The sequence below is a fragment of the Lycium ferocissimum genome, chromosome 7 (assembly GCF_029784015.1).
Source record: "Lycium ferocissimum isolate CSIRO_LF1 chromosome 7, AGI_CSIRO_Lferr_CH_V1, whole genome shotgun sequence".
Taxonomy (NCBI): Eukaryota; Viridiplantae; Streptophyta; class Magnoliopsida; order Solanales; family Solanaceae; genus Lycium; species Lycium ferocissimum.
In genome coordinates, this window is record NC_081348.1 from 42,657,784 (window position 1) to 42,680,244 (window position 22,461).

A 22,461-nucleotide genomic window follows, 5' to 3' on the forward strand; every position below is an offset into this window, starting at 1 on the left:
GGATCAAACCCGAAAAAGTATCGATAATTTTGGAACAAACCATCATAATGGGATAAAGGAAGATCCAACGTCTCACCAGTGGTTAAATTGCAAAGACGTACACGACATGCTACGTACAAACAAACAAGGCTATTAATAACCTGGGTGACACCATAATATTGGGTATATGGCACACTTAGCCACTCCTCGATATTTAATAAATCTGAAGTTGCTCATAAATATCTTTAATTTGAAAACCACCCCTTGCCATCACTAATTGAAAGGAGAAGCCTTGAATTTTTTTCTAGTCGATTTCTATACGATGTTATGAATTCTGGACGAGAGTTGATTGAGAACCAATCCTTGCAAACGGACTTACATACAAACAGTGACTTGGGCGGTAATCTTCCTAGAACTTCGAATAAGATGTCATCAAGGAAAAAGCAAATTATTACTATTATTGCAAGTGGATTCCGTGATCTTCAACTTCTTATGAATAGCCATTAGAAGTGTTACTGTTATTCTGCCGATTAAACATCTTGCATATATATAGGCTGAAGGGAGTTTCTTATCACATGTGTTTTGGGATTCCAAAACCAAGGTACACAAGGAACAACAGACTATTTATTTACTACTAGGTTAGGTTGTCTGTCGGCGAGAGGTTTCTGGGAAGTGCATAAATTACCCTTATAATATTGCGCAGTTCTAGATAATCAAACATAAATTATTATTTTTTGGTTAAAATCTTTTTTTCGCACTTTGCGCCCTTTTAACCTTTTCTCCCCAAGATTTTATTTTAAGTTATATTCCCACTTACATTTCAGACAACTCCAACCTCAAATCTAGTGGTTACATTAAAATCACCCTATAAATCGAGAAATACCTTCCTCTTCTCCTTTCTTATTTTGATCACCCTACTACCACCCATCATAGTTGAAAAATGAACTTTCTGCCTTTAGTAGAGAATAAATAAATTTCTCTCGTAGTGTCATAACATGTTAAGAGCATGCGTGGTCATATTTTAAAAGTTTATGGTCCTAACAAAATTCAATGATAAGTGTTTGGTATGTTCCAAATTTTATAAGGTTTATATTTTACATAAAAAGGAACAAATAGAGTTATATAGGTTCATTAATCACAGGGATCAAAAGAACACAGAATTCAGCGTCAAGGAAAAGCAAAGTAAATACAGATATGGGGCTCAAGGGCATACGGATTAAGATTTAAGAACAAAGTTCATTTCAGCGCATAATTCAAGCCACAACATTGGAATACATCACCTCAATACTATGGCCAGTTACGTTCCGGCATCAACTTTCTGATGGTTTTTCTCTATTAAGGTGGGGCTAAAATTCGAACTGCACCATGGGTGACTCATCATCTGAGGTGTTACATCCATGCCAAATTGGCAAAGAGGGTGGCTTCAAATACCCTTCAACTGTTTTTTATCGTCACAATCAATAAGACAGCTTAGGAGAAGTATGCAACTTGTGCCGAATAATCTTCAGCCATTGAACCATCAGCTCTTCAAGAGCTATTCAAGCACCTAATATTTGGTTATCATATGAATGTCGGGCTTACACGTGGACATCATCTTCAGCAATTCCAAGTCCGGCTGAACAAATCAAACTGCAACAGCGTAGATAAGAAGTAATCAATCAGAGAGATTTTGCAAGATATCAAGCAAATGTGTAAGAAGCATACAGAAGTCCTGTCTCCTGATGGATTCATACGCAAACCAAAGTAATTGAGAACCACGTATGGATGGAGCATTCACGAGTAAAACAAAGACAGTGGCAAAACCAACTTGCAGCATAGATTGCTCTTATCCAACCAATCAATCAAAATTTTCTACAGGTGCTGGAAGATCTACTTGGTGCACGCGAGCATATCCCAAGGAAGACCGGAGGATCTTCTTACAAGAATATGGTCATACTGCCTACGGAAAGTGTATTACAAGCTGCCAGCCACTGTTCAACCACATCCTCCTGTGTGCAAGAAAGGCAAGATCCATCAGCAGAAAAAGAAATAAGATTTCACAATTGTATTCAAGATTTCCAGGGCAATAAGGGTGAAAACCAATTCAACTAGTTTCTCATATATTATCCAGAAAGTTACACCACAACGAAATGACAGAGATTTTTGAGAAATCAGTCCTATCCTAAATCAATTGCTTATACCTGCACTACTACCTAGATGAATCAAGAACCACCAAGACATGTTGATTGTAATTATGCAAATACGTGACTACTGTAATTCCATTTGTTGATGTTATTCTGTAATAATTTTGTAACCATGTGACAGCTGCTGTCTTTTGGTTCCCACTTCCCACACACAAAAATGCAACACAGGAGTTAATCACACAAACAAGCTAATGCACCATATATTCATTAATGCAGATTAACTATAATAAAGCTATACTAGATCAAATACATAAGAATGAAAAGTGCAAATTGCCAAGCACTTCTTTCAGGACTATTACTAGTTCCTCCTCAAATAACTTAAATATTTGGATTTTATAATGAGTTTTCTTCCTTTTTTTTTTTTTTTTTTTTTATCAGGTAAAAGTTTTCATTAATAATAACAAGGCCATCTTGGCCGTATACAAGTAGTATACCAAAAAATGAGAAACCTACAAAATATGGTTCTCTCCAAAAGACACTCAATCCCTAGATATTTGTTTTATCAATAAGAAACGCTCTAATTACAAAGGTGCGGGGCCAAATCTTTTATCTTAACTAATTTGTTATATTTACACCCACGGGTGTGGCCTATTGATCAATGAAGCAGGAGGAGAACAATAAGGTCTCCGGTTCAAAATCTCAACCGAGGCAAAAAGCACTAGTTGATTTCTTCACAGCTGCCAAAGCCTTGAAGGGCTTATCTACTACTTGTGCTGGTGAGGCTAGCAGGTACCTGGTGGAATTAGTCGAGTTGCGCTTAAGCTAGCCAGGACACCGCCATCATAAGGAAAATATTTTCCTCATCAACCTTCCATGTGACGAAAAGCCATTCTTGGAAAAAGGTAACTGATAAACTCTTTAGATTTCTTGTTCTTATAACTGACTGAGTTGGATCATTTCAGGCACTAGGCAGTAGAAAATTTTAACTTCCCGTTAAAGCTCCCAAAAGCAATCAGTCGGACCAATTACAGTGCAAACAAAAATTACATAATCAGGAGTTAGGTAGTCTCAAAATTCCCATTGTGAAATCTAGCAGTACAAAAAGTGCTAATAAGAACCATGTGAGGTGCCTCCAAAAATCCTTTTACACCCTGTATCATTTCATGCATATACATGCCCATCGAATGATCACATGGACATGAAGAGCACTATACAGAACATTTGAAAGGGCAGATCATGTACTTTTTTTTATTTTCAAAAAAAAGTAAAAGGTTTACTTACAGACGTATCTTCCTAGAGATGCCTTACTGCTCAAGGTCACAACCAATTTTGCAGAATTCAACGCTGAAGGTTTCAACCAATTTTGCAGAATTATGAGAGAGCATAGATATACGTATTGCAAATAATGGGCATCACAGAGGTTTAAAACCACGGCATCCACCATATATACATTTTCCCAAGATTTTTATGTGAAACAGCTTCAGCAATCAGGCGACGAGCTTGCCCTTCCACAGCAAGAGGCAACGATGGTGCAGCTCCAACACCAACAACAATTCCTTGCAACCGCGCTTCTATGTTATTGATTGCTCGCTGCAAATTTCAAGTAAATCCGTTTAGCAGTTATGTCAAAAATATTATAAGGTAAAGTACAATTAGAGTAATAGTAGATAGAATCCCTGTGCTTAAGGCAATCAATGCAATGCGCCGACTCATCCTAGTTTTTTCTTGCCGCAACACATTAAATATATAACAATCTTGTTAAGACATCACCACAAGAGATTGTTGCCTTACTAACTTTAACACAAAAGGATAACACTTAGATTAACTAGCAGAAGATGGCTGTGGTGGGAGGACGTGGATCACTTTCTTCTGCATTGTCAGGTAGCATCACGACTTTAGAGGGAGAAGACTCTGAGATGGTCTGGGATAATGTGCCAGGTACAGTGAAGGATTCTCTATTCAGCTGGGCCTTCAGAAGACATAAGATGAAGCAGGGTGTGGGATATTGCTCCTTCAGAGCTTTAGGTGATATTAGGGTTGGCACTCAGCTCCAAACAGATTTCTCGGTCATAATAAAATGATCTATATAGGCGATATCTACTAGTTGGGAAAGGTTTTATTCTTGCCAGCAAATTTCTATTATTATTATTATTACTATTACTATTACTATTTTACATATTAAAAACTTATTTTTCACTTTTGTCTTTATTCGGTATGATGATAACATGAGTTGAGCTTAAATGGAGAATTAAGGATTCACATAGCCAACTTGGGAGTGAGGGCCAGTTATTTGTTTTTGTTTGCACATCAGCTATTAACTCTTCTTAACCCAATAATTTTTGGCAGATAATAACACACGCCATTCACTAGTAATTATGTGAGGTATTCTATTCTACTAGGCTAACAGGCTAAGAAGTTCATATATCAGCAGAATCATCCTCCACCCCCTTCCTTCTGCAAGATCTCCATTCTTGCACCCCATTCCCACAAGTGCTCCATTTCTTCTCATTCCTGGCAGCGGCCCTCCTGCCAGCCTTCCACGTCTCATCCATCTGCTCCCCTTCTCCTTCCCATCTACTGCCCTCTACCTTCACCCCAAACACCCCAAACCCCATCAACTGCCTCCCTCTTTAACTACCAACTCCTACTCCCATCTCATGACATTTTCAAACAGATTCCTCCAAACATGACATAGCCAACCAACCATCAATCACCTGTGCTCCACGCATCCAGAATTCTAGGGTATAGATTTAGGAACGTGATAAGGAGAGGAAAAGATAGGTTTGGCCACAAGAAAGGCAAAGTTGGAGAAAATTGTGAATCATTGTTTAAAGAGTTTAAAATGGTCAGAATACCTCATTTATGTTTGATTTGATTGGCACGGTAAGGTTTTCCATCAAGTGGGCATCAGGATTGAGTATCTTGATCAGTTAAAAGGTCAAAAGCGCCAAAATTTGGAAGATAAGGTATAACAATGTTAGCCACGAAACATAAAGAAATAAAAGTCAACTTTGCCTATCAAAACTCATTAATTTCATTAACCAGAGACATTAATTTCATTAATGTCATGGGTGGCTTTACCGCCATGCCCAATGACCCCTTGGTCGCACCCCATGGCCCCAGTGTCATGGACGACCCCGTGGTCTCGGTCGCACCAAGCGACAAGAACGCCCATGCTAATGTCGCCCCATCGTTCGCTCGTGACCGAGCCCACCAGCCGGCTGTGCCCAAAGCGCCCATCAGCAAGCAGCGCCCTCAACGCTCGCCTGCAGTCAGCGCCCATGCGCCCATGCCAGGCAGCCCGCGCGCAGTGCCCGACAGTCAGCGCCCCAGCGCGCCCGACAGCCAGCACCTGCGCGCGCACGACAGTGCCAGCGCCCCAGCGCGCGCGCACGACAGCCTGCGCCCACAAGCGCCCGACCGTGCCCGCACCCCGGTGCGCACGGCAGTGCCATGATCCGAAGTTGCTGTAATGGACCTGCTCTAGTTTAGGTCACTTTTGATGTAAATATAGAGTAGTTTACTTCCTGTTCTTGTAGTATGATTCTCTAGCTTTTTTATGTCTACTCCTGTAACTTGGGTTTTTATTTTTAAAGCATTATTAGGGGGGATATAGTTGGTGAAATCAAAAAGCATTCAAATCTTCTGCAAAGGTGTTCTCTCCCCCTCGAACACCCCAGCTCTCTTGTAATCAATTCTCTGTTAATACAAGCAAGCATTTTCGTTTTCAATTCTCTCATTGCAAATTGTTGACGACACGGTTTTCCTACACGGCACTGACAATCTAGTCTAGCGTGTAGAGGGGACCTCAGGTTGGCGGATAGTGATCACACGGAAGTCGGATTACTTAGCCTTACGTCGCCCTTCTAAACATCTCAAGAAGGCGCCGCGTAACAGTATAACTGAAATTGTAGCACACATATTAAGGACAAGTGATAAGAGTTCTAACCTGTGCATGAGGATTTTGAACCTCCACCCCACTAGATTTATGAGATTTAGTCCATTCCACCAGAGGATCGTGGATGAAAGTTTCAAGGACACTCATTAGCGTCTCTCTATGTGCCCGTAATACAGAAAGTGTGATCTCGCAAACCTTTAGGAAGATTCCTTCATAACCAGTAATGCCCAAGCCATCAATCATGTTCTGCATGTGGGCAATGTAACAAGTAAGTTGCAAAACGAGAATATCCCCACAAAACTCAATTCCGACCTGATTATCAAGATAAATTTCAAACTTTTCACCAATGCTAATATGTCAAAAGATCTTTGTTCTCTTCTTGTTACCTGTGTTAGCCTGAAAGGAACCAGTTCTGGTTTCTCTAACTGCAAACCTTTGTCAAATAAGCAGCTGAAATCAACATGAACACAGTCACCAGTGGTCGAATCAAAGAGGATGTTTTCGCCATGCCTATCTCCAAGGCCCACTATATGACCAACCATTGACCAAACAGCAGTAGTATGAGCATATGCAACCCGAGCCCTGAACCAAGCGGCTGGTTCTGAAAACATGTTCAAGAACCATTTATGGAAAGCTGGAGGGAACATTGGAAGGATTTTCTTCTTCAGCATTTCATCTTCTGGCATTTTATTACCCAGGCACTGATCATAAATACGCTTAATTTGAGGATTTGTTTTCTGTCTATCAAATTTTCCACAGCTTACGTAAATGTCTTGGAGTATTTGTCGAAGCCCACGGGTATGAGGAACCCACTCAACCATACCACAATCTTCTGTCAGTGGTATCACTGCAAATGTGCGAATATAAAGCTTCCTCCTACGACTTTCAGAGCACTTAGATAGTAGGCGATTAACCATAGCATTGAATTCCATCATACGTGCATCTTTCCTGAGATCATCCTTGGGTTTGCAAAGGAATGGGCGCTCAATTCCATCACTTCCCAAAAGAATAATCTGCAAAATACAAAAAAAAAAAAAAAGGGAAAAAGAGGATTAGCTCAAGTATGAACGACATAATACAATTAGCCTCTGCAAGAAGATCCACCTAATCGTAAAATATGCTCTGCACAATCCCACTGGGCATACTCAGTGTTATGGAGAGAAATAGCAACTTTTTCTAAGGAAGCATAAAACCAATGTATCAACTTAAGTGTATCTGTTTCCGCTTTCTACTTTTTGGTGTAAACAACAGGTTACAAGTAGTATATATTAACTGTTACTTTATTAGATGGAAAAAAATGTGAGACTTTATTAGCTACCTACCCAATTAAAATAGCGGGCAAAGATTGTACAGTACATAAATAGCACCCTTATGGTGCTCGAATTAATAATAACTCACCTTTTATCAAAGAAAATATCAGCTGTACACAACCATCTGATCAAGCAGTCATTTATAGCTGCTGTATCCCTAATAGTGCTAAGCAACAGCTTTGGTACAAAAACTTAATAGGGCATCGCATTAAGTTAAGCTTCAGTATCCATACTAAGTTAGCTATAATTAAAGAGGAAGAAAGAAGAATTACTAGTCGAGGGTGAAGCATTTCAATACAACATTAAAGAAGCCTGGCAGACTTTTTATTTTGATAGGTAAGTGAAGAATCTTATTACTGGAAAAAGTAGCAGCCAGGTGGTGCTTACGGTAGTGATCATCTTCTTCACACTGTAAAGCGGCTAAGAAATTCCAATCTTCTATCTGTTAGCATTTTTTATTAAATGAATGAGAATGCAAAGTAAAAATCACCACATTAATTCTCTGGAATTACTTGTGCAGATGAGAATGCAAAGTAAAAATCACCACATTAATTCTCTGGAATTACTTGTGCAGATGAGAATGCAAAGTAAAAATCACCACATTCATTATTTGGAATTACTTGTGCAGATGGAATGCAAAGTAAAAATCACCACATTCATTCTCTGAAACTGATTGTGCAGAACTGCAATGTATGGCCTTAATGAGAATTATTCGGCCACTATGTTCATAACTGATGGGCTGGTTATTTCCTCACCATAACATTCAATTTCCTACACTTATATATTTGGATGTCTTCTTTTATGAGAGAAAACACAAAAACACAAATACTCTCTCCTTCATTAGTTCTCTCCCTCATTGGCTTACTTTCTGTGTAAATCTCTGGCAATTGTATTTGTGCAACTCCAAACTTCCAGCCACGAGCGCACATGTTTGGAAGAGCTGTGGAAACTTAGAGAGTGACCGGCCTTAACAATTTGCTCCGGAGTCAGGCCGAAATCGCTTTCAAGGCAGTGGCTTTAAGTGTTTGTGACAATTCGCTTACTATTTTTAATTCCAGATCAGTATCAGTATTGTAGTATTTTTCCTAGCACTATCCACTTTCATTTACATTATCACCAAAAATCCATAAGAGAGACCTTTGTAGTTTATGTATGTTCTCAACTTTCCTTTCAAAGCTTCTTAGATTCCTTTCTTTCCGGTCTGGAGGACTTTATCATGGTTAAACAAATAGAACGAAGAATATCTTCGGAGAAAATCAAATGTAAAAGCATCAAGAAGAGAAGGCCTTACTTTCTTTGGTTTCTGAAGCGAGGAAAGAATATCAGCCTCATCTGCAATTCCTGAAATTGTAGGAAGGTCTGCTGAATAGAAGATTTCAGATGTAATGGACTCAGGTGTATTCACATCATATGTAGGTAGATTAACAGTAAGGGACTGTTGGGTTGGCATTATGATTTCCAGTGGCATCATCCGCTTCAAAGCACTAAATTCAGTCGCAATATTGATTGTTTTTGCCTTTGTTTGACCAGGATGGAAACATAGCTTAATTAGGTGATCAATCAGCATCGCAAACTGCGCAAACAAAGAACTGACACTTGCTTCATTGGATTTTCTTCTTGCTTCATTTATAATCTCTGCAGCAGCCTCCCTCCTTGAAGGAACCGTAGATTTTGTAACAGCTGCCATCGTCCAAAGGGCTTGTTGGGGGTATTTCCGGAGAACACTTGTTATTATGCGTTTCACCAACCGAACAATTTCTTCATTCTGATGGCAAATTCTGGAAACCAATTGAGGCAGAACAGTTAGCCACTGATATGTTGGAAAATCGTTTGAACAACCCCGCATGACGCTCATAACCTGCAAAAGAGGAAAAGTTATGAAAAGAATCCGAAGATATCAGCATCACAACAAAAAAGAAAGCATGTGTGTTACACCACCTTCAAATGGATCAATTCCAATTTTTTTTTGGCTGAAGAGCTGCTTATATGATAAATGCTACCAAAATCAAACCACAGTGTCAACAACCTAGGAAGGGCCTGGAAAAGATTCCTGTGGCCCCTGTGAAGGCCCTTTGCATAAAATAAGAGCACATCAGGAAGATATGACCACCAACAACTCTCAGTGTTCATATTGGTCGCAGCAGCAAGGGCAGAATTTGCTCGGACTGCTTTTGAACACGGCTCCTTATCATCTTGCCGTTTTCGGGCATCAACAAGTAGTTCATCACAGTATTTTGCCAAGTAAAAGTATCCTTTTTCCCACTTGGGCTGTAATTCCTTCACCCTAGAGTACAGACTAATCACATCTTCCTTCTGCTTTTGACCAGTGTAATGTATCCACCTTGAATAGAGTAGAAGAGTTTTGGCAACGCCTTTATTCTCGTTGGAAGACTGAGTACCACAAAGTATAGGCTGTGGGTTCAATGGAACCAATGAGAGGCTAGTGATTGATGATATTGCTGCAGAGCCTACAACCTCAACAGGCATATTCAGAAGGGTCTGTTGCAGCTCAGCAATGGCACCATCAGCTCGTCTGGTGCTCCACAGAAGCTTAGCCTTTTCCATGTGAACATTAGGTGCACCTGAGGCCTTGGCTTCTAGAATTGCTCGACTTGCTGTCTCGTAATGACCAGCAGAACGACAGAGCTTTGCATATTGAACCCAGCACTCCCCAACTTGAGCATTAAGACCACTTGCACCAAAAACTAATCTCCGAAAAGCCAAGAGTGGTTCCCTAGCCCAGAGAGATGGTTGAGTGAGTTTGAGCCGATTTTCCCAGCTTTCCATCAGTTTTGAGAAACCTGAGTCATATAGAACGAATGATTTTTCTAAGAAAGACTCACCACCAAGGAGAGAGCTATAATCCTCTAACTCCCGCAGCATGTGAAGCTTGACAACAAAGGGGTAAGCTCTCGCATAAGAATCCATTCCTGCAGCAGCCAAAGGAGCAATCAGAGCTTGTTTCGACAAAGTAATTTTCTTAGCAACGGAGAACTGATCTCTCTTCATTATTGCTTGAAGAATCTTAGCGACATCCATGTCAAATAAAGCATTACTCTCAGAACTGCTACATACTAAACCTTCTTCATCAGCCCCATTAAGATATTCATCCATCAAGTCCCACCTTCCAAGCCTCCATGCAGCCTGAACACCTTGCATACACCAAGTTTTCTTGTATTTAGGTATTCTAGATATTAATCCATCTACATGGGTAACTGTCGCCTGCAAATGGCACATGTTTAGCAAGCAGTTGACAACGTCTGAGTGCCTCTGGACAGAAGTTGGTTCCATCTGCAAAGCCTGCTCACACGAAGTCAATACTTCTGCCCAGTTTCCCGCCTTCTTATTTATCAATAGATGATCTTGCAAGCTGTTTGACTTGCGTAAGGAAGCAAATCCACATAAGCCATCTGGCTCATCCAACCCACTGTAAATTTGCATCAGAAATGAGATGTCTTCATCTTCAAAGAGGCCACTCTTCTCAGAGGCAGGATTAAATGATCCTGACTTCTCCCGCACATGAGATTCAAAGTACAAAAGGGACCTGGCATAAGCTTGGCATCTGAAAGATGCCCTTGCAAGAGTCATTTTATGAATTGCAGCCAAGAGTTCTGAGACATGTTTACATTGAATAAGCACCTGGTCAGAATCACTTGACAGATTGATGGTCTTCTCCTTCGACTTGAGAGCTTGTTGCCTCGAACTGGAAGTTTGAATAGACTGGGAAAGTGAAAGTTCCTGTTGTACGTCATCCACCCATTGACCAAGATTATCAAGAAGAGTAAATACAGCTTGGATACAAACTTCATTGTGCCCTGAACTTATACCGTTAACAACATCAGTGCTATTCTCTGATGCAGCAGCATTGAGAACAGATAAAATCTCCTCTGTTATGCCGCAGCGTGCCTCTTCAGTACCATCACATACTGCATTGAGGACCAAATATGGAAGAAGATACACTGCTATTTGCATATCATGGCGGACTATACCACGACAGGCAAAGAAAATACTTGCTCGAGAACCTGTTGCATGTGCAGTCAGTTTCTTGATCCAGAAAAATATCCATCTTCTAAATGACATTGAAGGACGATAGATTGGACCAGAAGATGTTGAATCCGACATACTTGGCAGCTGATATCTGGAGGTTAAGCAAGGGGCTATTATCTCCTTCACGTAACTAGAGAAACGATTCCACAATTTTTGACCTCTTCCCTGCACTTCAGTGTACTTACCATCTACCACTGATACAGGCAACTTCCCCGGTCGTTTCCCTCTTGTCTGTGAAGTAGAAGTTACAACATTGTCGTCAAGAGATGCCTCACAGCCTGCAATCTTTAGTAGTTCCTGAATCGCCAAGGCTGCAGAATCTTGAATAATGGTATCAGGAGCAGCCCTGAAGGCCCGGGCCAGATGCTTATGAATCAACTCAAAAATTACATCATCATCTGAGCAAGCAATTTGGAATCGCGTGCTTGAAAATCCCTTGACTTTTGAAGGATCTATTGCACCAAGTGCTCCAAGACAATCTGCACATATCAACTTCAGCCGCTGACCAACCATTGTTCTTGATTGTTCTGCACATCCTCTAAGCAGAGATGTGATCAAAGCACTCATTACTTCCATGTTTGCATCTCCTACCTTAGTAATTAAAGCCATGATATCCTCCCTCCTAAGGTTGAGCAATTTACTCAATTCAGATGCAACCATATACCTGACGTTCAAATTTTCATGATTCAAACTATCAATAATGTCCCGCAACTGATCATTCAAGGTCATCATTCCACGTCCCGCGCTTATCATTCTGTTCACCCTATCTAAAGCAGGAATACTAGGCAAAGGAGGAAACTCCCCAATGTGTTCCTTTAGAATTGCTATATTCTGAGGTACGAGTTCTTCCAAGATCTCCACAATTTTATTCAAATGAGAGGAGGAACTTTCACTTTCTCTCTCCAGGAAGGGAACCAGAGCAGCAAAAACTTGAGAAATCACGTGCTTCGTGCTAGATGGTGATATCTGCGCTATCCGCTTGATGAAAAAATGTAAGACAGAAAGACCATCACCCTGAAGTGATTCCTTATTAACAGTCTGCATGAGAAGAACCATAAGTTTTGGTACATAAGTGCTAAGATGGGAACCCATCATACTTATCAGCATCTCAATTCGCTTGATAGCTTGTCTTTGCAGTGATATATCCTCAGCATGCAGCATTTTCCTATCAATGCTGTTTAGGAGACCAACAAAATGATTCCTTAAAAACGCAGGAATGTCTTCGTCACCAGTTAGAATCCCAGAAACTTCCTTTATCACCTGAGGCACCTTCAGTAACCTGTGAAATTAGCAGCATCATTCATACAATGTAAAGCTGACAGTAATTTTCGTAATTTCTGGAATACAATTAGCTACTTTTCATTTTAAATAATATTGATAGGATGTTTTTTAAATGAATAAGATACCTTGTGGAGAAAGGTTATGAATGCTAAATATGGTTTGGAAGGTTCTTGGTGCGGTAAAGTTGTTTCCAATGCATATAGAGTGGAAGTTATCACGAATTTATGAGAAGAGTTCCGAACAGACGTATACTTTGAATAGGGAGATGGAAGAAAGATAAAATTTTGGCAGGATAATTGCTCGGTCACATTCCTGCGAAGGAAGAAGTAATTTCATGATCTTTTCAGATTTTCCACTTATCCAGATACTGCTATAGCCCAACAGGACAGATGGAATCTGGAAAATCAATTTCAGCAGCTACTGTCAAGATAAGGAGCTTGACAGTCTGATTTCTTTGCAAAAGAAAATGGACCAGAGGGTTTGTCAAAAGGCTGATTCTATGAAGAGAAAAGGTGACACAATAGGGAACTTAGTTTAAGGCTTGTTATCAGAACTTTCTTAAAATGAAGAGTTTCTCTAAGCATTGGTCTTAGCATTTTCTCTAGAGAAAAAGAGCTGTTGAAAAGGGGTTTTATGTCGCGAAGCATATGTTTCTTGTGTGAATTGTAGGATCATAAATCATCTTTTTTTACATTGCATGATGGCAATGGGTTTTTGGATACATTGTTAACTATTTCTGGGATACAGCGAGCAATTCCTTGATCCAGAAAGTCCATTTGAAAGATAATACATACCAGACAACTCTGCACCTTTGGGATCTTATGCGGGTAAAGGAACCAGAGGTGCCTTGAGAGTAGCTTGATCCAAGCAAATATTGAACAATTCTTATGTTTCCGTGTACTATTGATGTTGTAATTGTAAATGATTGTACATATGTTGCTAGACTTTACTGATTCCCTTCGATTTTAACATAGGAAATAACTAGCACTACCTCAACTGCTGGTTTTGTTAATTATATCCTTACTTTACCCCCACCCCACCCAAACCAAAAGAGGAAGAAGTAGTTAGGAAAGAGAGGTGAAAATCCATCTCCGACATCATCCATCATTTGCATTTTGCAATTCAATTCCTTCTTCTTTTTTTTTTTGGGGCCAAGCAGAATAGAAAATTACAATTAACTGGTGGAACCAAGATAGTAATACTAGAAACTAGGACCTCTACCTGCTTCAGATACTATCAATTTGTGATTCCATTTCTAGAAAGAATAACCCACTAGAAAAAGGTAGAAGTTCAGAATTATCCAACCTCACCTCAACCACCCCCCCCCCCCTCCCCGCGGCCCAAAACAGACACACACAGACAAGCTAAAATAAGTGAAATAAAGAAAAAGAAGAGCAAAGTAGAAAATATAAGAAATAAAGAACCAAGGCCGAAAACTGCCTCTTTAACAGAAAATGAATGCAGAAACTAGAATCTATCCTTTAACAAACTCAACAATGTAATCTTCTTTGTGATTTCTGAAGCTATATTACCTGTTACTTGCCTCATTTGACTCATCTTCATCTGTGAAGCACATAAGTTCATCCAAAAGAGCAGGGAGTGCAGCAGCAAAAATTTCTTGGTTGTCAGAACCAGTCTGCTCGTGGTAGAACTGAAGAACAGAGAGCAATTCTTGGCCATTGGCACGATGAAGAGCATAAGCAAGTACTTTAGGTAGCCAGTTAACAATTAGTTGCACCATATCTGTATTTAAGCACTTGGCGAGCTCATACAAAGTGAAAATCGCTTGTTCATTATCCTGCTGAGTAACAACCAACTTCGGGAGAACGACAGGAACCATTCTCTTGACAAGTTCTTCGGTATCAGTGCCAAGAATAGCTGCCGCAAACTCTTCAATCATTTTTGGTCGGCTAGCAAGCCTTGTAGACAGGTAATCAAATAAGTCATTTCGAATATGAAGAAATCGAGAAAGGATTAATTCAAATCCTCCTCTAAGATGAAAGTAGCAAGACTTCGTTATCAACCTTGATGCAATTATTCTAACTGTCACATGGGGATTATCAAGCTGTTCAATCAATAAAATTAGAGAGAACATAAAGGACCGACTCTGCACATCAATCGCCTTCATAATCTCAGCTGTAGCTTCTAGAAGAGTTGCAAAAACCAGAGGATCATCCGCTGTTTCCACAGCGTGTTTTATTTTGTCCATGAACTTTTGTTCTTTGGATCTGCTAGCAGCCTCATGGCCCTCCTCATCCAAGAACAAACAATTCAGAATAGGTTCCTCAATGAAGAAACCAATCTGTTTAGAAAAGGATTCTCGAATGGCCTTTTTCCTGTGAATGAGTAGGAAATCAACACATTCTAACCATTCAGATCTTGTTTTAAGCAGAATACTTTCAGTTCCATGGAGGAGTATTCTATGAAGCACACCTACACAAGCTAATTGAACATCTTCTGATGATTCATCCAAAAGAAGACGGAAGAAGATGGATTGTAAATGAAAATAATCATGATCTGTAGTAGGTTCGTTCTTGTGTATGTCAGGAAGACGCAAAACAGTTAAATTTGATCGGTTCACAAGTCCAGCATTTATATCACACTTTGAACACCAAAATCCTCCCACAAGGTCATCCATTGTCATATCTAGTCTTATATTACCCTTTGGCAAGTAAAATTTGCATTGGCATTCCCTTAGTACACCAGTTGTACAGGATCCATAAAGGCATGCCAAATAACCAAGACACGCTGGGATTACTTTGCTAATTCGACCATGTGCCTCTTTTTCCAGGATCCTGCAAACCAATATAAAAATAATTAATACATTAATGATATGGCTAGAATTTCTTGACATTGTAGATACGGAGAAGCAGAAATTTTATGAAATTACTCCAACTTCATTCGCACATCCATATGCACAAGCTTGTATGTCTAAGTTGATATGAGCAGATAAGTACAAAATCACGTGACAACATATAACATACCAAAGTTGAAAAACCTTGTTTTGACTGTTATATAGAGCAGTCTTGTTCATACAAATATACATTAAAACATAAAGTATATATAGCTTATTTTCACTTACTCCAGCATCTTGAATATGTGATTCATTAAACCAAAACCAGACCACATTAATATAACTGGTATGGATATGACAGCTTCAGTTCTAACATCCTCGGCGGTATCACGGAGTCCCAAGTCCAATATATCAAGATCGTTTCCATCTTGCAGTACAGGCCCAATTTTAGACAGCACACACAGAGAAAGGATCTTTGCCTTCGATGATGAGTAGGTATCAGTAGATTGAGATCTGGTCCATGGTAGCCTTAGCAATGACTGCATAAGTGCTAAGTTGTCACCCTTGGTCTTGAAATATTTACTCTCATTGGGAAGGGAGCCTAAATAGATTTTACATATTAAAAAGGAAAAACAAAACAAAACAAGGAAAGAAAGAACGCAGTTAATGGAAGGTTGATACTTATCTTTTCATTGACTACAGACACACCTTCTTTGAGGATATCATAACTAGCCAGATAAAATTAAATTACTCTAATTGCTACGAAACAAAGCAAATATCTTTCAGCTGCCATTCACATTGAAAACACAAAGGTTTCCCCAGTTATGTTGACAATGACAATAGCGACAAGTTATGTTGATATGCGTAGTAGCGCTAGCTAATTCAATAAATGGAACACAATGAGAAGAAGCAACGGGAGAGAATTATCAAATACTAAACTGATAAGACTTATCTGTAAACTACCAGGATGTCACAATCTAAATTAAAAACCTATTCCCACTGCAATTGCTTCACAAGGATGATATAACTTTAGAACGTGGACTGAGCAGTAATATTTGTTCTGGCAGAAGTTTAAGAATTAGTACAAAACATGCTGCTGCCTTAATAACCAACAAACTGAAACACGTCTAATTGATACTCCCTCCGTCCCATATTAGTTGGCCACATTACTAAAAATATATGTCCCAAAACACTTGTCCATTTACAAACCAAGTTACAATTAATTCATTTTTTCCTATTTTATCCTTAACATTAATTATTTTTCAAATTAACCATTGATTAGAGTGCAATTTATTGGAGAGAGATAAGGGTAATACAGTAAAAATACACTTTCATTTATGATTTCTTAAAGGGTGTGTAAAGGAAAAAGTGGCCAATTAATATGGGACGGAGGGAGTATGTCATCTTAGAGAAATATCAGCATCGAAAGAGCAAGCAAGTCAAAACATGTCAGTCATTCCAATTTCCCAGGAGTTTAGTACCATACAAATTAACAGAACCACATCAATCAAAATAGCCAATTAGGTGATAGACACAAAGATACATAGAGTAACAAATTGACTAGATATGAAGTTGTTAACAAAATATATTGGAACTCTTATTTCTTCATTCGACTATTGTTTTTACAAGTAATGAATATTTTTTTTCCTGATAGATTATAAGCAATGAAAAGTTACCAGAAATGCAGAATGAATTAGCATAGATCTACCATTTACCTGCTATGATCAATAGGTTGTGAATTGCTTCTAGAAAGAAATGTAAATCAATAGGGATTGGAAATTTCTGCTTTGCCTGCATGACGATGACCATAATTATGGGGAGGAAGGAGTGCATAATTCAAATGAACATGCATAACTGACAACCAACCTCTTCACACAACCAAGGCACCCATTCATACATCTGATGGAATATTTGAATTGAAAGTTCCGCTTGAGGATGTCTACAGAAAACAATACAGAGTGTACTAAGAGCTGTCAATGCAACTTCTGGGCCCAAAGAACTGGATTCCTGACTTGGAGGCTTTAGAAGTTTAATAAACCGAGTCAATGAGTTATGCATATGATCAGCATATTGCTTCTTCCCCAGAGAGCTAAATCCATAGCTAAGTTTAATCACATCTTCATAGTTCGTACTGGAATATCGATTTTCATCATCAATTTTCTGATGTTTGGCATTTGAAATCTCCAAGTATTCACCTGGTCTTTTCTCTGCAATCCTTGGACTTTCATGCACGTCAGATAAACCTTTTCCATCATTAGTAACGCTTTCAACTCCACTAAGATCAGGAAAAAGCTTAGATAAAGCCACTTGAAAGCACTCGATTAAAGGCATGATAGGCGTGGGTGAGTAAAGCAAATGTATCAGAGATTCAGGTCTCCAGATATGAGGAGGGCAACTCATTGCAATACGAGTATAGGCAAGACATAAAGCATCCTGAAACAAGTTTGTAACTATTAGGACAATCAAATCAGAGTGCAAAAATCAATTCAAGTAGGTCGCTTAGACTATCCAGAGAAGTAGTTTACTTGCTAAAGACAGAGATATATAAACAGAAGGATGAAGGAAGAAAATTCAGTGCACCTTCAGGTCAAGACTTCTTGTTTTAAGCAACGAATGGGGAAAGATAGTTACTAAATCGGCAGATGTCGATCTAACAATGTCATCAGGACAATTGGAGTATAATACATGAAGGCATCCACCAATCGACGAATCATAAGCTGTATTGCTGCAGTGAAACAAGGCATTATGTGCAGAAGCAAACAATCAAGCACGGAGGGATTCAGAATAAATAGAGCAATTCGGATTTTAGACGTAAAACTTCAATTCTAACTCTCTATCTCTTCAGAAAATGGGTCGGTGATGGCTTCAAGATTTTGCTAACGCTGATGTTGCTCTTCAACAAACTTGAGATTTGAGCCATAACCATTTCTGGTGCGAGTTTAAGAGATGTTCATAACCATTTCTAGAGAAGTTGCCACGACGTTGCTATGTGATTGCTAAAGTGTATCAGAATGATAACCTCAACCTAGATCAAGAAACACTATGGATTCTCATATACTTAAGTCCACAAACTAGCAAAACAAATATCCTATATTCCCGGATTAAATGGCAAAGGAATACACAAGGATTTTGAATTTATACTAAGCAGAGAAGTCAAATTGGCCCATCTCCTTCATTTCCTTTCTTATTAACATAAGTGGAACGCCTACTACATTCTGGTGGTATTCATATTCACTGAGCCACAGGAGAGGAATAGCAATGTTACTCAAACTTTAGAGGAAGTTCGCACTTTTCCCCTGCAGCATCAGAACTCCAAAGTCAAAAGTTTAGCACTCTACCTGAAGACTGGAAGCCCATCCTCATCTCCGCGTAATATGGCCGTAATCAATTGAACCAATCTCTCAGCAGGAATGATTTCATGATTCATAGCTGCTCCAGTGATTCGTAGAAAATCAAAACATGCCTTCATTGAAAATTTGAGAAGGAAAATATCAGATTAAAAAAAGTAAAGAACAGAGAATAGGACCTCAAGCTATGAATAACAACAAAACATGTTATGAAGATATCTTGCTATGAAAGTACCAACCATGTGCACATCAGTATCTCCGTAACACAGAAGGGTACATGCAGACAAAACAGATGAGGTCTCAAGGAGTCCTTCAACATATAGAGTTCCTTCAGTTAAACATTTACAGAGAATCTTGATGGAAGAAGAAGCAAAAGGCTGCCACCTTTCTTTGCCTTTGACATTAATCAGAATGCCATTGCCATCGGAAGGTTTACAACACAAGGGGAGATCACTTAATATTGTTGTGTCATGGTTGCTCCAACCTCCACCGAATGATTCACTGAAACACCTCAAAAGTACTTCTCTTGGTTCTGTAGGGCTTGGTTTATCACATATTGAAGCAACATAAAGAAGATCTATATGAAGAAAAAACAAGTCAGGTTTCTGGAAATAGCAATCAAATGAGGAGGAAAGTTGTCTACTAGCTCATTTGAGTTTCACAAAAGATGTTAGGAAAAACCACATATCTCAGGTTGAATGAAGATAAGCATAACATCACCATATTAGCTGTGCAAGTGAAATTCTAGAGAAATGTTCATGACAGTTAGAGCATAGTCACAATCCAGAAACCTCAAGCACGCATCTCAATCTTAACAAGTTATGATAGAAACCAAATAAAACAAAAATCATTTAGCCAACTTTGTCCAGTCACCAGGTAGTCACAGTAATATAATTTTTTGTTTCCATTTAACTCTATCCTAGACAAGTCAAAACATTGTTTCAAGACAAGTCCTAATATTGTTTCGACTTATCTCTTCCCGTCTTATCTGGCTTTTCTCATCAGTCATTCTTCACATTGATGTTTTTTCTTTGAGCTCCCTTTAACCTGATCGAAATAATCTTAATGTACCTATGGATAGTTTATCTCACAAAGGTACTGCTTTAGCAATTTGCTGACTCTAGTCACGCTGAATCTTCTGTTTGATTATCTACCATCAATACATATTGCAATTCGTAGATCTACTGGAACTACTTGAAAACAATTTTCAATGTGTACCTTCAACAACCAATAACGTGTCCATAAAGAATTGCCGATAAGCGTCTCGATCTCCTGTACGAAGAGTGGATAAGAGTGCTCCAATTGTTTCAATAATCACTCCGTGTCTAGAGCTGGAAAATTCAGAATGGCTGTTAGCTGTTACTTTTTACTACATGGAATTAATCTGAGGTAACTCTCGTAAAACTTCAATTTTAACTCCTTATCTCTTCAGTACCTTGACACATGAAAAAACAGACAAATAGGCAGCTAACAGCATCGCTACGTGTTTCTTAGCAGCAGATATCTAAAGAGATTATCGCAAGGCAAGGCTAACAGATTCAAGCTTCTTTTTTATAACAAAAGTGATGATCTGTGTGTAAAGCTGGAAAGATCAGAATGGTTGTTAGTTGTTACTCTTAACTACATGGAAATAATCTGAGATTACTCTCATAAAACTTCAATTCTAACTCCTTTATCTCTTCAGAATGTTGAAATAAGCAAGAAAAAAAAAATGGGCTCTCATCAAAGGTCCAAATTCCAATGAGTAAAAAGGATACGTGTTTCTTAGCAATAGATAATAAGAGTTTATCACAAGGCAAGACTAACAAACTCAAGTAAGCTCTTTTCTATCAGTGATGTCTGGTCCAGCTTGGGCACACCTCCACTAATTCACCTGGCAACCTACCACTACCACGAGCACCGTTGCCGCCAACCAAGGCTGGGGCAAATGAGTTCAAAATGGAGAGTTATAACCACGATTCAAACCTAACATCTCCAGGTCTCTTTCCTAGGCCTCAACATTCAGAAACTGAAGGAAAATAATTTATTCATAAACTAATAAACCTTTGAATGCTCTCTACAACCTCCGCAATACCTACTATGTGAAAATAACTAGCAGCACTCCTATTTATAATCGTATGAAATCTACTCTGACTAAAAAAACAGGAAAACCTATTCTTCTATAAATTTGATCAGAAATCCTAACTAGACATGAATTAAAAATACCAGAACCTAACTAATTTTGGTTTCCTGCAACTTTGAATTATTATTTTTCCAACAGAAATCACGGACACATATTTTACGAGAGCAGTTACTCAAATAATGTTTCAAAGCAACGAACCGGAAAGCAGGTTCAGCCAAAAACGGCAATATACGTCCGATAACGGGAAGAACAGCACCAGCCTTGCCATGATAAAATACTCCAGGAAAGTTCTTAGCAGTGTGTGCTATAAGCTTTAGCACTGCAAAAACCTCTCTCTCATTCGCTAAAAACAAAAAAGAAGAATCAAACCAAAATTACGTACAGATATATATATATAGTGAGAGTTAGCAAGAGAAGATTCTAGAAGAAAAAGAGAGAGAGACCTGAGGAAGAAGGAACGACATAAGCATTGAGAAGATTGGGAAGTACGGCACGAAATCGGACTTCCAATGCGTCGTCGTTTCGTATGTTGGGAGGTGTAGATGATGAAGCTGCTATGCGTTCTCGAAGTTCGTGTACTAAACTCGACAGATTCGCCATGCTGCACTCTTTTCCTTCAGTTCAGTTGAGTTGAGTTTGCTTAATTCCCTCCTTTTTCAAACTGTGTCTTCCCTAATTCAATCGGGTCGACCCGGATTCGTGTTACCGGGTTGCCTGCTTTCGTCGGATTTGGAGGGAAACTCGCCCCACCAGCAGTGCCTCAATATTTATTTTTTATTGGTCAAGGCCCCTCATACTTATGAATTCTTTCATTTTACACCTAGTCTATGCCTCGTTTCAATTTAATACCCATCCAACTCAAAAATATACAACTCCAAAATTGTACTCCTTCAGAGTAAAAAAGGGTGTCCACTTAGCCTTTTTTTTAATCAAAAAGAGTGTCTACTTATTAAATCAAGAAATAATTAACCTTATTTTTTCAGATTTGCCCCTATAAGTGTTATGTGATCAAATCTCAATACTTATTTAATTAGGGGCAGTTTAGTCAAATTATCTATTTTTTCTAGGAGTTAATATTTTCTTAAGGGTGTGCATTAGTTTCTTAAGGGTGAGCAAATGGCTAAGTGGACACTCTTTTTGATCTGGAGCGAGTACTTTACACACAACAGGTCAACAAATTAAAATGTGTGGTGTATACGCGCAAATAACGTGTCAATGGGACGAAATAAACAGTGAAATGGAGATTTTTAGCCTAAAAAAAAAAAGTAAAACAAAAAAAATTTAAAAAAATCCCCCCCCCCAGGCTTGTCTTCTTCCCTCACCCTCTCATTCCCTTTGTCTTCTTTGTTGTAAAAAAATTGGCATGACCTCAATATAGTAGAAAATAGAGTATTAAATAAATGTTGTTGGCTGGGTTAAAAGTAGGCACGCGCAAGTGTGGATTAACTAATTTTCAAAAGCAACGGCTGAGATTAGTTTTCAATTAATGAGTAGCAAGGGACGAGATGGTGCCACGTCAACAAAAGCTAACAAAGGTTGTTATATGCCAATGAAGAGAGC

The 22,461-nt window shown here is 38.9% G+C and overlaps 1 protein-coding gene across 4 annotated transcripts; it reads right to left on the bottom strand.

Annotated features, from left to right (window-relative positions):
• Window positions 1–1,220: 1,220 nt before the first annotated feature.
• On the bottom strand, window positions 1,221–21,664 carry LOC132065188 (serine/threonine-protein kinase ATR). 4 transcript variants are annotated; one of them, XM_059458456.1, is made up of 18 exons: window positions 21,345–21,664; window positions 21,100–21,244; window positions 19,998–20,110; window positions 19,019–19,356; window positions 18,771–18,895; window positions 18,013–18,157; window positions 17,299–17,865; window positions 17,148–17,223; window positions 15,721–16,033; window positions 14,171–15,433; window positions 9,249–12,636; window positions 8,602–9,168; window positions 6,387–7,013; window positions 6,052–6,246; window positions 3,380–3,692; window positions 2,896–3,088; window positions 1,684–1,967; window positions 1,221–1,608 (listed from the first exon to the last, which is right to left on the bottom strand). In XM_059458456.1, the coding sequence occupies exons 1-15, from the start codon at window positions 21,499–21,501 to the stop codon at window positions 3,525–3,527; spliced, it is 8,187 nt and encodes a 2,728-aa protein (XP_059314439.1). In that variant the 5' UTR covers window positions 21,502–21,664; the 3' UTR covers window positions 1,221–1,608; window positions 1,684–1,967; window positions 2,896–3,088; window positions 3,380–3,524. The 4 variants fall into 4 exon arrangements, with proteins under 4 accessions (XP_059314439.1, XP_059314438.1, XP_059314440.1 ...); XM_059458455.1 differs by lacking the exon at window positions 2,896–3,088 and having other exon boundaries at window positions 3,384–3,692; XM_059458457.1 differs by lacking the exons at window positions 2,896–3,088; window positions 19,998–20,110 and having other exon boundaries at window positions 3,384–3,692; window positions 21,345–21,485.
• Between the last annotated feature and the right edge of the window lie 797 nt (window positions 21,665–22,461).

Bases quoted from the DNA above. Each gene is read 5' to 3' on its own strand.
- LOC132065188 (XM_059458455.1), bottom strand. From the start codon at position 21,501: ATGGCGAATCTGTCGAGTTTAGTACACGAACTTCGAGAACGCATAGCA. The intron at 16,034-17,147 runs GTAAATGGTAGA...AAATCTATTTAG, and splicing joins CAACCTATTGATCATAGCAG to GCTCCCTTCCCAATGAGAGT. The intron at 15,434-15,720 runs GTAAGTGAAAAT...ATTGGTTTGCAG, and splicing joins CACATATTCAAGATGCTGGA to GATCCTGGAAAAAGAGGCAC.